Source organism: Procambarus clarkii, chromosome 65, assembly GCF_040958095.1.
Source record: "Procambarus clarkii isolate CNS0578487 chromosome 65, FALCON_Pclarkii_2.0, whole genome shotgun sequence".
In the NCBI taxonomy this organism is placed as follows: Eukaryota; Metazoa; Arthropoda; class Malacostraca; order Decapoda; family Cambaridae; genus Procambarus; species Procambarus clarkii.
The window spans coordinates 14,766,441-14,782,015 of NC_091214.1; the positions used below are offsets into that span (position 1 = coordinate 14,766,441).

Below are 15,575 nucleotides of genomic sequence, written 5' to 3' on the forward strand. Positions count from 1 at the left end.
CTTGTTTATTTTTTTTCACGAGACCTTCTTCAATATCGAGATAAATATAGCAGGGTTGAAGTCCAGTCGCATTTTCTATTTTTTTAAGAGTACGCCTAGAGCTAGTTCAGGTCCTGTAGCAGGATGCAGTCTTCTTCTGTTCTGATATTTGTAAATAGCTTTGCAACATAAATATAAAATGTATTACAGTATAAAACAATATAAAAAAAATATAAACGTGTATGTACATATGTAAGGAAGTGGATGTGTGAGAATGACATGTAATAATAGATGCATGTATGTGGACTCAGGATAGATAAACAGTGTGCAGGAGTGGTCTGTTTTAAATAATCAAGTTCCTTACTAGTGCATTTGCATACATGCTTACCCAAGCCCACAGTAATATATATGATGAGAGTTAATGAAGTTCAGAAAGACAGTGAGAGCGATATGAAAGCTTTCATGATCCATAGATCATTCGCAGCCATAATGTAAGACTTGTTTCATTTATATTATCATTTTTATGCTAAATTGCTTTGTTTACATGACTTGTGAAATTTCACAGTGTTGCCGCCCATGTCACTAAGCAGTACAGTCATGGCTGCAGCACCAAGCTATTACCACGAAGCAGGTCCACCCTCGCCCACTAAATACCATGAAAACGGCCACGATACCTTCTCCGATTTTGTCACACTTGTCTGTCAGGAAGCACAGAACACACAGCATTCTCAGGTAAGCAATGAGGAGGATTTATATTTTTTCCTGCTAATATTTACCTATGAATCCATGGGGAAAATTTAAAATTTTTACACTTCCCTTATAAGTAATTCTTTGCTTCACACTGTAGTGCTACATAGTGTAAAGGAGTCAGGACTACCATTAAGCTGTAATGCAAGATCATCTTAATAAGAGTGGTATGACAGAGGAAGTTTTATAATTAATAATGATTCATTGTGTCGAGGGACAAGCAAGCAACGTGTATTCATACACGTTAGGCTTATATCGAGGTAACCAAGGTTGAATTACTAACCCCGCCCAGGATACAACTCCACAACAAGCTGACTAACTCCTGAGTACCTATTTACTGCTAGGTGAACAGACACATTAAGTGATAGGAAATGTACCCAACCATTTCTCTCTCGCACGGGATTCGAACCCAGAATTCTCAGATGTGTGTAGAGAACGAACCCGGCTGTACTACCAAGATCCCCTATAAATTTTACATGTGATATTGTTATTCTCAAGTAAATAAATCAACATGTACTCCACAGATGAATGATAGTACCTGTAGTGACTGTGGATGGAATGTGAAAAATATATGGACTTCTACATAAAAAAGAACCTAGGGTTGAATGTAATAAAATGGCTCTTTCTGGTGGATCCTTGGTGGCTCTGTTATGTTAGGTACCTGGATAACCCCACCAAATTCAATTCACGTCAGGTCATATGAGTCATTACCCGCCAAACACACACCGAAACTAAGACGTTGCTACAACGTTCAAACAAGTTTTAACACCACCTAACCAGTTAATACAACCAATATAACAAGTTGTAACATCATTCTAATACGTCATAAACATGTTAAGCCAAGATGTTACAACTTCATTACAAGTTGTAACAAGCGGAAAATAGAGACAGTTACAGTTTGTGTTTCCAGGGTATAAGCCTACCAGGAATCCGAGGTTAACCTGGCCCACTCTACCAAGTAATAAGGAGCAGGGAATATTATATCGTCCTAATCAAGAGACAGCAACCAGAAGTTTGGTTAGCTACCTTACCTTGTGGTTACCTTGTGGTAATTCCGACGATCAACATGATGCAGCTGCTCACAGCCTGGTTGATCATGTATCCTTTGGAGGTGTCCGAGTTCTCTCGAACACCATGAGAGACTAGCCAATTATGCCCCTTATGTGTAATGGGAGAGCGTTGAAAAGTCTCGGCCTTTGATATTAATAAAGTTCTCTCCAAGTGTATCTATTGCACCTGTGCTTTTCAATGGGGGCTATTTTGCATCTTTTTTCTTGCAGTCGTGGCAGCCACTTTATTGTGTTCTTTAACCCTTCCACTGCTCAGGGGTCCTGAGGACATTTACACCCCTGTGCGCAAGAAAAAAAAAATTCTAAAAAATTATTTTGTCTTCTTAAAATGTTAATTTGTGTTCCCTGAGCACGGGAAAAAAAATCATAGGCGACATATTTTGGGCGCAAATGACCGAGGAAGTCTGGCAAAAAGTGGGCGTTGACAGAGTGGTCGTCAGAGCCGGTCAGCGTCACCTGAGCTGACAGGTGGGAGTTGCCACAAAGATATTATCACTTAATTATTTCTATGTCTCTGATTTTTTCTTATTTTTTTTTTGCAGTAATATTATTTAGTAGTGTGTATTGTAATATATTTATATAATAAAAGTGGTGAATAATCGCTATACTCAAAAGTATAGTGTGCATATTAGTGATTCAATTATTATGTTTATAAAACAATAAACAAATAGTTTTGCTGCTATTACACTCTATACACAGGTTATATATAAGTATCTGCATGTTTTGTTCACCATAACAAACCACTAAGTTGGTATTATGAGTCGAAAAGCAACGAGGAGTTACCGCCACACACCATGCAGCAACCACTCATTGCCACTCCCTCAACAACGCCTCACTCGCCCACTTTTTCCTCCCACCATCCTATTTTATATTTTATTCACAATATACAGATGTTATATATAAGAAACTACATGTTTTGTTCACCACACGTATACAGCTAAGCAGATATAGTTAGTTTAGGCACTAAGAGCCATCGCTATACACACAGTCAGCTAGCGGCTGCCTCACTCACTCAAGGCCACACGCGCTAAACTTTCTCCCCCAACAATACTGTTTGTGGTGTTATGACACTATATACAGATGTTATATATAAGTATTACAGTATATGTTTTGTTCACCACAACTGTACAGCTAAGCTGATATAGTTAGTTCAGGCACTAAGAATCGTCGCTATACACACAGTCAGCTGGCGGCTCCCTCACTCATTCAAGGTCACACGCACTAAACTTTCTCCCCCAACAATACTGTTTGCAGTGCTATTACACTATATACACATATTATATATAAGTATCTACATGTTGTATGCACCATAACTGTACACCTAAGCTTGTAGAGTGCCCAAAGAGCATAGTGGCCACCCTCCACACAGACAAACCATGCAGACGACGTCACCTCTGTCACCCAAATAGCTCCTCGCAGCATAATCATTTTGCTGTTATATATAATGTATTAGTGTAATAAGTATCTACATTTGTGTTCACCACAGAGAACCACTGACCTGGTATGGTGAATGCAAACAATAACAGGTGGCCACACAGTCAGTAAATGATGCTATCTCCCTCCGTCTCTCAGCATCACTCCTCCCTCATCACTAATTATTACAACAATCCTGCTATTATCACAACCCTGGTTATTTATATCACAGTCAGGGGTCATCTGTAATATTGTCATCGCTAAATAATAGCAATTATATATTTATTTTGACATTTTTTGACGATGCTGTGGTCACAAGCTGAACAACAATGCTGTTCGCTCATGCTGCGTGCACCAGCCTTGGTTGCTCCAACTGTACTGTGCCTCTCACACGTGAGAATATTCCCCAAGGTTTTTTTTTAAATGGCGTCTGTTTACAAGAGCCCTGAGGAAACTAATGTGAACCCCGTGTAGCCGCGGGGCCATTTGAATCAGGCCTGGCATCCTTGGGCGTATATATACGCCATGCGCACGGTGGGACATGTTACTCAGGGCGTATATATACGCCATGCGCACGGTGGGACATGTTACTCAGGGCGTATATATACGCCATGCGCAGTTTAAGGGTTAAAGGTAAGGTCTTCTGACATGATTACTCCCAGATCCTTTACATTGCTTTTTCATTCCATAGTGGGCTAACCAATAGAAACAGCAAGGTAGAAAACAAGAAAATGAGACCCTAAATCAAGCAAAGCACCTGGTCATGAAGCAGTTTACTCACTAATAACACTTGCACACCACCAGGTGGCTGCATGACTAGGTTTGTTGCTCCCTCAGAAGCCTCAGTCATTTAGCCAGGACAACAAAAACCAAAGGCCATGTAAAGGGGAGTGGGGGTGGAGAAGCCACCAAGGACTTAGCTGAAAGAGGAGTTTCATTACATTCAACACTGGTATTTTGAAAAGGCTCCTTGGTGCTATCTCATCATGGAGAAAACAAAAAGGGCGCTATCTAACCATGGAGAAAACAAAAGCGGTACACACCGAGGGGCAGAAGAGAGCCACTAACCCCCAGGCAGGAGGAATTGCCAACAATTTAGCCGCCCCTTAAAAATAGAGTACAGTATAAAAGTAAAATAAAAATACACGTACAGTAACAAACACTTATCACTGTAACTATAATACATGTGTAATGTTATCATTATGAAAATTTAACATTAAATATGAATTGAACCAACTAAGAATCAATCATGAAAGGACCTCCCCTCCCCTTCCCCATAGACAGCTGTCATATTTTTAATCAGAAAGGACACAGCTGTAAATGAATAAAACGATCTCCCAGGAAATTTAAGAAAACCAGGAGAAAAAAAAAGATTCATCACAATGAAAACCGAGACAGAAACAAACTGCAAACAAAGCCACAAATGCGACAAATATTTCTACAGCTGTCCAGATATGATAAGCCACTAATCTGTTGGGAGACACACTCACAAAGTGAAAGGATTGAGAAAATAGGCCAGAAGGGCTGGAAACGTGAATTGAACCAGCCACATTAGAGCCAACAAGACACACATGCAGAGGAAAACAAGTCCACCTGCCAATGGCTGAACATCTTATTTATTTATTTATTTATTTATTTATTTATATACAAGAAGGTACATTGGGTTTGTGAGAATACATAGCATAGTATTTACAATCTTGTAAAGCTACTAGTACGCGCAGCGTTTCGGGCAGGTCCTTAATCTAACAGATAATTTTAAGTAGGTAGCAATATCTAGGTAGATAGGTAGCATCTAGCAATATCAGAGGATAGTAGTCTTACTGAATGATCATTCCATTAAGATTGGACAACAGTGAAAAAGATCAGATGGTAGCAAGAGCCCGCACGAGAACAGTCAACCAACCTATCTTCTCAACTAATACATTGTTATAGTATGTTAACCAACTTACCAAATGGAAAATGCTTTGAAAAGTAACAGTTCACAAAAATCTAAATTTTCAATGCATTGGTTGGTTAGGTAAGTTGGGTTGCTCTGGGTTTGTGCATTTCTGGTTAGGATAGGACGGTAGATTTTGTACACTATGGCAAATGAAGAGAACGGGTTGCTTCAACATGCCCCGAATAGGAACCAACTGAAGGACTAAATGCTGAGAAGCCAACAGCTGAGCTATTCTCAGAGTTCAACCCCCACAGGATAAGAGAATGATCTGAACCCCCATGGTTGAGGCAGTGGACCATACGAGCACAATCCAAATGAAGGTGGAGAGCTGAGCCGCACAGAAGGCAGGTTTGCTAAGGCGCCAATTCATACCACTGCAAACGCTTGGTATGCAATAAATGTCTGCTGTTAGCATGGAGCCCATTGACCCTGCATGACATGGTGATTGATGAACCCAGTTGAGGTCTGAAACATCCTTGAACAGTCTGAATGAATTATGAGACCTCCATGGAACCAAATCTTGAAAATCCTTGAAATTTATTTATTTATTTATATATATATATATATATATATATATATATATATATATATATATATATATATATATATATATATATATATATATATATATATATATATATATATATATATATATATATATATACATACATACATACATACATACATACATACATACATACATACATACATACATACATACATACACACACACACACACACACACATACATACACACACACACACACACATACATACACATACACACACACACACACACACACACACACACAATATGCAGCTCCAGCCTGGAGTCCATACCTAGTTAAACACAAGACAAAGTTAGAGAAGATTCAGCGGTATGCCACCAGGCTCGTCCCGGAACTGAGAGGATTGAGCTACGAGGAAAGGCTAAAGGAGCTGAACCTCACATCCCTGGAAAACAGAAGAGTAAGGGGAGACATGATAACCACCTACAAAATTCTCAGGGGAATTGACAGGGTGGACAAAGACAAACTCTTCAGCACGGGTGGGACATGAACAAGGGGACACAGGTGGAAACTTAGTACCCAGATGAGCCACAGAGACGTTAGAAAGAATTTTTTCAGTGTCAGAGTAGTTAATAAATGGAATGCATTAGGAAGTGATGTGGTGGAGGCTGACTCCATACACAGTTTCAAATGTAGATATGATAGAGCCCAGTAGGCTCAGGAATCTGTACACCAGTTGATTGACAGTTGAGAGGCGGGACCAAAGAGCCAAAGCTCAACCCCCGCAAGCACAATTAGGTGAGTACACACACCCACACACACACACACAGTTGGGCTGGAGGAGGCAGGAGTCACACTGCAGCAAGCTCCTGGAAATATCGAATTACCTAAGTATTGGGCACAGGTTGAGGGCTACAGTGGTGTCCCAGGTTACATAAAGGTTCAGGGAAGAGTAAAAGCAATTAAAATACAATAAACAAGTAAAAGTGAGTGAAAATAGCAGAGTGGAAAAGTTTGTTTTGGTCTAGAACAAGAAACAAAGATGGCCGCCGCCACCACCCCCACTGAGAAGGTAGACACACCATCAGATGATGGTTTCAAAGGATTCTCACCACAAGATATAAGGAAAGGAGGTGTTCTTGGCAGGTTAGAGATAATTGAGGATATGCAAAAGAAGTATGAAGAAAAAGTGCTTAAATTGGAAGAGGACAATGGAGCTCTTTGGAGTGAGCTTTGCACTCTAAAAGGGAGTATGCTTCAACAAGGTAAGATTATTACTGCATTAACAGACAAGGTAACAAATCAGGAGGAGCAAATCAAGGAACTAGTGAAAGAAAATGAGGCATGGAAAGTGAAGTGTGGTGACTTTGAAGAAATAAACAAAAAGATAGACTCATATGGTGAACAACTCCAAGCAAGCCTAAGGGCTAACATAGAGTTAGGTAAGGATCTCCAACTGGAAACTTCACTGACAACTCACATAGAGGAGGTGAATAAAGAAATAGAAAAGTATAAAGAAGAAATAAAAGCGACATATGCTGAAGTTGTAAAAGAGAAAGAGACTATCAAAGAAGTGTGTTCGGAAGTCAAAACCAGAAATGACCAACAAGAAGCAGAAATTAGGCAAGCAATTAGGAAAGAACTGGTTACCAACAGTAAACTGGTACAAAACACTGCAGATAGAACTAAGTCCATAATCATTTTTGGATGTTTAGAGAAGGAAATTCCATCTAGGGTGGACCGAGCGGCAGAAGAGATGAAAATCATAGAGAAAATAGTAGGTTTAGGAGAAGGCTCAAAGGAAAATGTCAGTGATTTTAGAAGAATAGGAAAATATGAGAAAGAAAAGAACCGCCCCTTAAGGGTGACGTTTAATGGAGTGAAAAACATGATGGAAGTGCTAAGAAATGCCAGGAAACTGCAGTGATGAGGTTGGCAAACTTTGGTCAATAAGACAAGACCTCTCCAAGGAAGACAGAGAAAAGCTGAAAATGAACCTAATTGAGGCAAAACGTCTAAATGGGGATAGAAATGAAGAAGACAGAAATTCTTTTTTTTACAAAGTGACAGGGACTGGAAAGCTTGTGAAATGGTACATAAAAACAAAGCAACAAGATCAGTAGTGGAAGGGGGAGTAAAGAGCAAAGGAAAAGGGAACATGTTCCTGAAAATTGTATATACCAACATAGATGGAGTGAGGTCAAAAACTTTGGAGTTGCAAGATATAATCCAGCTTAGGGTCCCAGATATTGTTGCATTATCAGAGACGAAACTTGAAGGAAATATAATAAATGAAGTCATATTCCCAAGAGGCTTCTCAGTTTGGAGACGTGAGAGGAAAACTAGGAAGGGAGGAGGAGTGGCTGTACTGGTGAAAAAACACCTGAAGGTAAAAGAGTTAATATTTGAAAACCCTCGAGATATTGACATAATGGCATTGCAGGTCTGGAATCAGGATGATAAGCTGATAATTGTAAATACCTACAGCCCACCAGCAAGCAACACATGGACAAAGGAAGAACTGGATGACAAACGAGAGGGGCCTCATAATGGTCATGAGAGATATTATTGTACAAGCAGATAAAGATAAATCACGACTGTTGATACTGGGGGACTTCAACTTTAGAGCAATAGACTGGGAGGCCTATGAAGCAAGAACGGAGGACTTTTGGACATGCAGATTTGTGAACCTCATTCTGGAGACATTCTTGTATCAACACATAAAGCAAGCCACAAGAATGAGGGAAGGAGATATACCGTCAGTACTGGATCTAGTATTCACCAGGAAAGAAGAAGAGATTTTTGACATCCAGTACCTTCCTCCCTTGGGAAAGAGTGATCACGTCCTGTTAGACATTAAATATGCTTTAAGATATCATCTAGAAGAAAATGGGGACATTGAAACCGTTGATAAACTCGATTTAAGGAGAGGCAACTATGGGGAACTTCGAAATTTTTTTAATGAGTGTAATTGGACAGAATTGTTGCTAGGCAGGGAAGTAAATGAAATGTATGCCAAATTTTTAAAACTATACGAGGAAGGCACACAAACATTCATACCAAAACAGAGATGCAGGGCCAGAAAACAGGATTGGTTCGACAGAAATTGTGAGAGGGCAAGAGACCAAAAGACACAAAAATGGAATCAGTATAGGAAGAGGCCAAACCCCCAAACATACCAGCGATACAAAGATGCGAGAAACAACTATACAGCAGTAAGGAGAGAGGCAGAAAGAAATTTTGAAAAAGGGATAGCAGATAAATGTAAAACAGAACCGGGCCTATTCTACAAATTCATAAACAACAAATTGCAGGTAAAGGATAATATCCAGAGGTTGAAAATGGGAAACAGATTCACGGAAAATGAAGAGGAAATGTGTGAAACATTAAATGAAAAGTTCCAAAGTGTGTTTGTACTAAATGAAATCTTCAGAGAACCAGACACAATAAGAATTCCAGAGAACAACATTGAGCGGATAGAGGTGTCTAGAGATGAAGTGGAAAATATGCTAAAGGAGCTCGGGAAGAACAGAGCAGCTGGCCCAGATGGCGTTTCACCATGGGTTCTGAGAGAATGTGCATCTGAGCTCAGCATTCCACTTCACCTGATCTTTCAGGCATCCCTGTGTACAGGAATCGTAGCAGACGGGTGGAAACAGGCTAACATAGTTCCAATCTACAAAAGTGGCAGCAGGGAAGACCCCCTCAATTATAGACCTGTATCATTGACAAGTGTAATAGTGAAAGTATTGGAAAAGCTAATCAAAACTAAATGGGTAGAACACCTGGAGAGAAATGATATAATATCAGACAGACAGTATGGTTTTCGATCTGGAAGATCCTGTGTATCGAATTTACTCAGTTTCTATGATCGAGCCACAGAGATATTACAGGAAAGAGATGGTTGGGTTGACTGCATCTATCTGGACCTAAAAAAGGCTTTCGACAGAGTTCCACATAAGAGGTTGTTCTGGAAACTGGAAAATATTGGAGGGGTGACAGGTAAGCTTCTAACATGGATGATAAATTTTCTGACTGATAGAAAAATGAGGGCAGTAATCAGAGGCAATGTATCGGAATGGAGAAATGTCACAAGTGGAATACCACAGGGTTCAGTTCTTGCACCAGTGATGTTTATTGTATACGTAAATGATCTACCAGTTGGTATACAGAATTATATGAACATGTTTGCTGATGATGCTAAGATAATAGGAAGGATAAGAAATTTAGATGACTGTCATGCCCTTCAAGAAGACCTGGACAAAATAAGTATATGGAGCACCACTTGGCAAATGGAATTTAATGTGAATAAATGCCATGCTATGGAATGTGGAATAGGAGAACATAGACCCCCACACAAGCTATAAATTATCTGAGAAGTCTTTAAAGAATTCTGATAAAGAGAGAGATCTAGGGGTGGTTCTAGATAGAAAACTATCACCTGAGGACCACATAAAGAATATTGTGCAAGGAGCCTATGCTATGCTTTCTAACTTCAGAATTGCATTTAAATACATGGATGGCGATATACTAAAGAAATTATTCATGACTTTTGTTAGGCCAAAGCTAGAATATGCAGCTGTTATGTGGTGCCCATATCTTAAGAAGCACATCAACAAACTGGAAAAGGTGCAAAGACATGCTACTAAGTGGCTCCCAGAACTGAAGGGCAAGAGCTACGAGGAGAGGTTAGAAGCATTAAATATGCCAAAACTAGAAGACAGAAGAAAAAGAGGTGATGTGATCACTACGTACAAAATAGTAACAGGAATTGATAAAATCGACAGGGAAGACTTTCTGAGACCTGGAACTTCAAGAACAAGAGGTCATAGATTTAAACTAGCTAAACACAGATGCCGAAGAAATATAAGAAAATTCACCTTCGCAAATAGAGTGGAAGACGGTTGGAACAAGTTAAGTGAGAAGGTGGTGGAGGCCAAGACCGTCAGTAGTTTCAAAGCGTTATATGACAAAGAGTGCTGGGAAGACGGGACACCACGAGCATAGCTCTCATCCTGTAACTGCACTTAGGTAATTACACTTAGGTAATTACACACACACACAAACTACTGTAACTACACTTAGGTAATTACACACACACACAAAGAAGGTACATTGGGTTTATAGTAATGAGATCTTACATAAGTATGGTGGGGAATACATCACATAATCCCAACTGCTGTGAAAGGATGCCCACAGGAAAATATGGTACATCACCTAAAAACACACACAGGCCATAAAGTAAACCAAGTAGGGAAAGTTTAGGCTGATTAGAAAGTGGTCAAGGTCTCGATGGGAAACCCAAAACTTCCTGCACCAGCCAGAGATGGAGTTATAGTTGCAAGAGGGCTGATCACAGAGGAGAGAGAGGAATGCAATACAGGCACATACCTATACAGTACTGTGTGTGTATATATATATATATATATATATATATATATATATATATATATATATATATATATATATATATATATATATATATGTCGTACCTAGTAGCCAGAACGCACTTCTATGCCTACTATTCAAGGCCCGATTTGCTTAATAAGCCAAGTTTTCATGAATTAATATATTTTCTCTAATTTTTTTCTTATGAAATGATAGAGCTACCCATTTCATTATATATGTGGTCAATTTTTTTTTATTGGAGCTAAAATTAACGTAGATATATGACAAAACCTAACCAACCCTACCTAACCTAACCTAACCTATCTTTATAGGTTAGGTTCGGTTAGGTAGCCGAAAAAGTTAGGTTAGGTTAGGTTAGGTAGGTTAGGTAGTCGAAAAACAATTAATTCATGAAAACTTGGCTTATTAGGCAAATCGGGCCTTGCATAGTAGGCTGAGAAGTGCGTTCTGGCTACTAGGTACGACATATATATATATATATATATATATATATATATATGTCGTACCTAGTAGCCAGAACTCACTTTTTGGCCTACTATTCAAGGCCCGATTTGCCTAATAAGCCAAGTTTTCATGAATTAATTGTTTTTTGACTACCTACCTAACCTAACCTAACCTAACTTTTTCGGCTACCTAACCAAACCTAACCTATAAAGATAGGTTAGGTTAGGTTAGGTAGGGTTGGTTAGGTTCGGTCATATATCTACGTTAATTTTAACTCCAATAAAAAAAATTGACCTCATACATAATGAAATGGGTAGCTTTATCATTTCATAAGAAAAAAATTAGAAAAAATATATTAATTCAGGAAAACTTGGCTTATTAGGCAAATCGGGCCTTGAATAGTAGGCCAAAAAGTGAGTTCTGGCTACTAGGTACGACATATATATATATATATATATATATATATATATATATATATATATATATATATATATATATATATATATATATATATATATATATATATATATTTTATTAAATATGACCGAAAAAGTAAGATTAATAATTCTAACACGAATTTTCTCAATCTTTCGTACATTATGCTTCACTGTTGGAGGTAAATCAAAAATCACTTCTCCAAAATTCATTTTTATTTCTAGTCTGACGCGACACGGGCGCGTTTCGTAAAACTTATTACATTTTCAAAGACTTCACAAATACACAACTGATTAGAACTTGCATTTCCCTGATTTTATATCTACTTTTGAGTGAGGTGGGAAGGGTGATGTGGCATTACATTTGAGTGAGGTGGGAAGGATGATGTGGCATTAGAGGATATTAATAGGGTATTAAAAGTATCAACACAAGACAGAACACGAAACAATGGATATTGAATAGAAGTGTTTGTAGAAAGCCTATTGGTCCATATTTCTTGATGCTTCTATATTGGAGCGGAGTCTTGAGGTGGGTAGAATATAGTTGTGCAATAATTGGCTGTTGATTGCTGGTGTTGACTTCTTGATGTGTAGTGCCTCGCAAACGTCAAGCCGCCTGCTATCGCTGTATCTATCGATGATTTCTGTGTTGTTTACTAGGATTTCTCTGGCGATGGTTTGGTTATGGGAAGAGATTATATGTTCCTTAATGGAGCCCTGTTGTTTATGCATCGTTAAACGCCTAGAAAGAGATGTTGTTGTCTTGCCTATATACTGGGTTTTTTGGAGCTTACAGTCCCCAAGTGGGCATTTGAAGGCATAGACGACGTTAGTCTCTTTTAAAGCGTTCTGTTTCGTGTCTGGAGAGTTTCTCATGAGTAGGCTGGCCGTTTTTCTGGTTTTATAGTAAATCGTCAGTTGTATCCTCTGATTTTTGTCTGTAGGGATAACGTTTCTATTAACAATATCTTTCAGGACCCTTTCCTCTGTTTTATGAGCTGTGGAAAAGAAGTTCCTGTAAAATAGTCTAATAGGGGGTATAGGTGTTGTGTTAGTTGTCTCTTCAGAGGTTGCATGGCTTTTCACTTTCCTTCTTATGATGTCTTCGATGAAACCATTGGAGAAGCCGGCTTCTCCAATGGTTTCATCGAAGACATCATAAGAAGGAAAGTGAAAAGCCATGCAACCTCTGAAGAGACAACTAACACAACACCTATACCCCCTATTAGACTATTTTACAGGAACTTCTTTTCCACAGCTCATAAAACAGAGGAAAGGGTCCTGAAAGATATTGTTAATAGAAACGTTATCCCTACAGACAAAAATCAGAGGATACAACTGACGATTTACTATAAAACCAGAAAAACGGCCAGCCTACTCATGAGAAACTCTCCAGACACGAAACAGAACGCTTTAAAAGAGACTAACGTCGTCTATGCCTTCAAATGCCCACTTGGGGACTGTAAGCTCCAAAAAACCCAGTATATAGGCAAGACAACAACATCTCTTTCTAGGCGTTTAACGATGCATAAACAACAGGGCTCCATTAAGGAACATATAATCTCTTCCCATAACCAAACCATCGCCAGAGAAATCCTAGTAAACAACACAGAAATCATCGATAGATACAGCGATAGCAGGCGGCTTGACGTTTGCGAGGCACTACACATCAAGAAGTCAACACCAGCAATCAACAGCCAATTATTGCACAACTATATTCTACCCACCTCAAGACTCCGCTCCAATATAGAAGCATCAAGAAATATGGACCAATAGGCTTTCTACAAACACTTCTATTCAATATCCATTGTTTCGTGTTCTGTCTTGTGTTGATACTTTTAATACCCTATTAATATCCTCTAATGCCACATCATCCTTCCCACCTCACTCAAATGTAATGCCACATCACCCTTCCCACCTCACTCAAAAGTAGATATAAAATCAGGGAAATGCAAGTTCTAATCAGTTGTGTATTTGTGAAGTCTTTGAAAATGTAATAAGTTTTACGAAACGCGCCCGTGTCGCGTCAGACTAGAAATAAAAATGAATTTTGGAGAAGTGATTTTTGATTTACCTCCAACAGTGAAGCATAATGTACGAAAGATTGAGAAAATTCGTGTTAGAATTATTAATCTTACTTTTTCGGTCATATTTAATAAAATATGTCTACAGGAAAGACTGCTACCAAAATATACTAATATATATATATATATATATATATATATATATATATATATATATATACATATACATATACATATACAGGATTACACAAATAAATTTAGGAGTTTATTATTACTCATTAATATATATCATATTAGAATAAGTGAACTATAATTAATTGGTATTTAAACATTGATTTAGATATTTACCTAAACATATTTACCTAAATTTAACTAAGCACCCCTAATGAAGACTGTGTGTGAGAGTTATACTAGAGTATGAGAGTCGGTGAAGTGCTTTAGCGAGTGTTAGTTGGCAGGAAATATTAATGATATTATGTAAGGATTGTGAACACTTCAATGTTTGTAAATTTAGGTCAGAATGCACATACTGGAATATTAATTAGCAGAGTATAACACACATCACAATTCCTTCTTCAGCAAGCATCCCCGCCTGGTGTATCTCGGAGCCCAACCAAAATCCAAGGCGGCTACTACACCACAGGCTCTATGCTGCCACCACCACCACCACCGCCCATGGCAAGACCTGTAGCAATCATCAGATCCACAGGTAAGCCATTCTTCCTCTTTGGATATTTTCAAGCAGTACTATATCACACAATATATCATTTGTTTTCATTTGATATCATGCAGTGGGGAGTGGATGATGTGCATATTACTTGGCCAGTCTAAAGAACATGGAGTCTGGCCAGTAACTGGTTGGGTGACATCAGCAGCCTAACCCTTAACTAAAATAGCTTCAGTTAGCTTTACATGTATTTTATCCAACAATTGTATACAGTATAATAATAATATTTAGCTAGGCAAGAGTGCATACATAAAGACGATACATGAACAGTGGAGGATTCATAACGCAAATACAGTGCCTAAAGCTACTAATATGCAGAGCATTTCAAGCATAACAAAAATTAGGAAAACAATATACAAGAAACTATATAAATATGAATTACTATCATATGAATATGAATAAATATGATATAAATATGAATATGAATAAATATGAAAACAATATGAATTCCTGCTTCCTCATACCCTTAATCACTAGACCTACTAGAATCACTGATAGTACTGCCTCTGCTCTTGATTACATCTGGACTAACACAACCTCTCCACTTACTTCATGGATAATCATTGATAGGACCACAGACAATTACCCCACATTTCTCCTAACCAACATTAACAAACCACCTCTAGAGACAAGAGAGATAAGCTTTAGGCTGCACAATGAAACTGCTATAGGCAATTTTATAGCTGCTGCTGCTAATATCCACTGGGAGTCCGAATTAGGTAACATAGGGGACATCAACCTAGCAGTGCAATCATTTCTTCAAAAAACTCTCCGCCTTTATAACACCCACTGTCCTATGCTAACGAAACAAGTCACAACTAAAAGGCGACTGTTGAAGCCGCGCTGTTGAAGCTTTTTGTGCCTATTCTCAAGGAGGTGG

At 38.5% G+C, this 15,575-nt stretch overlaps 1 protein-coding gene across 1 annotated transcript in view; it reads left to right on the forward strand.

Annotated features, from left to right (window-relative positions):
* NfI (Nuclear factor I) overlaps positions 1-15,575 on the forward strand; it is a gene marked incomplete in the record, with an annotated part of 283,358 nt that overhangs the window by 224,530 nt on the left and 43,253 nt on the right. Inside the window, 2 exon segments of the mRNA XM_069309428.1 lie at positions 545-711; positions 14,548-14,677. Coding sequence (XP_069165529.1) covers positions 545-711; positions 14,548-14,677 — 297 coding nt within the window.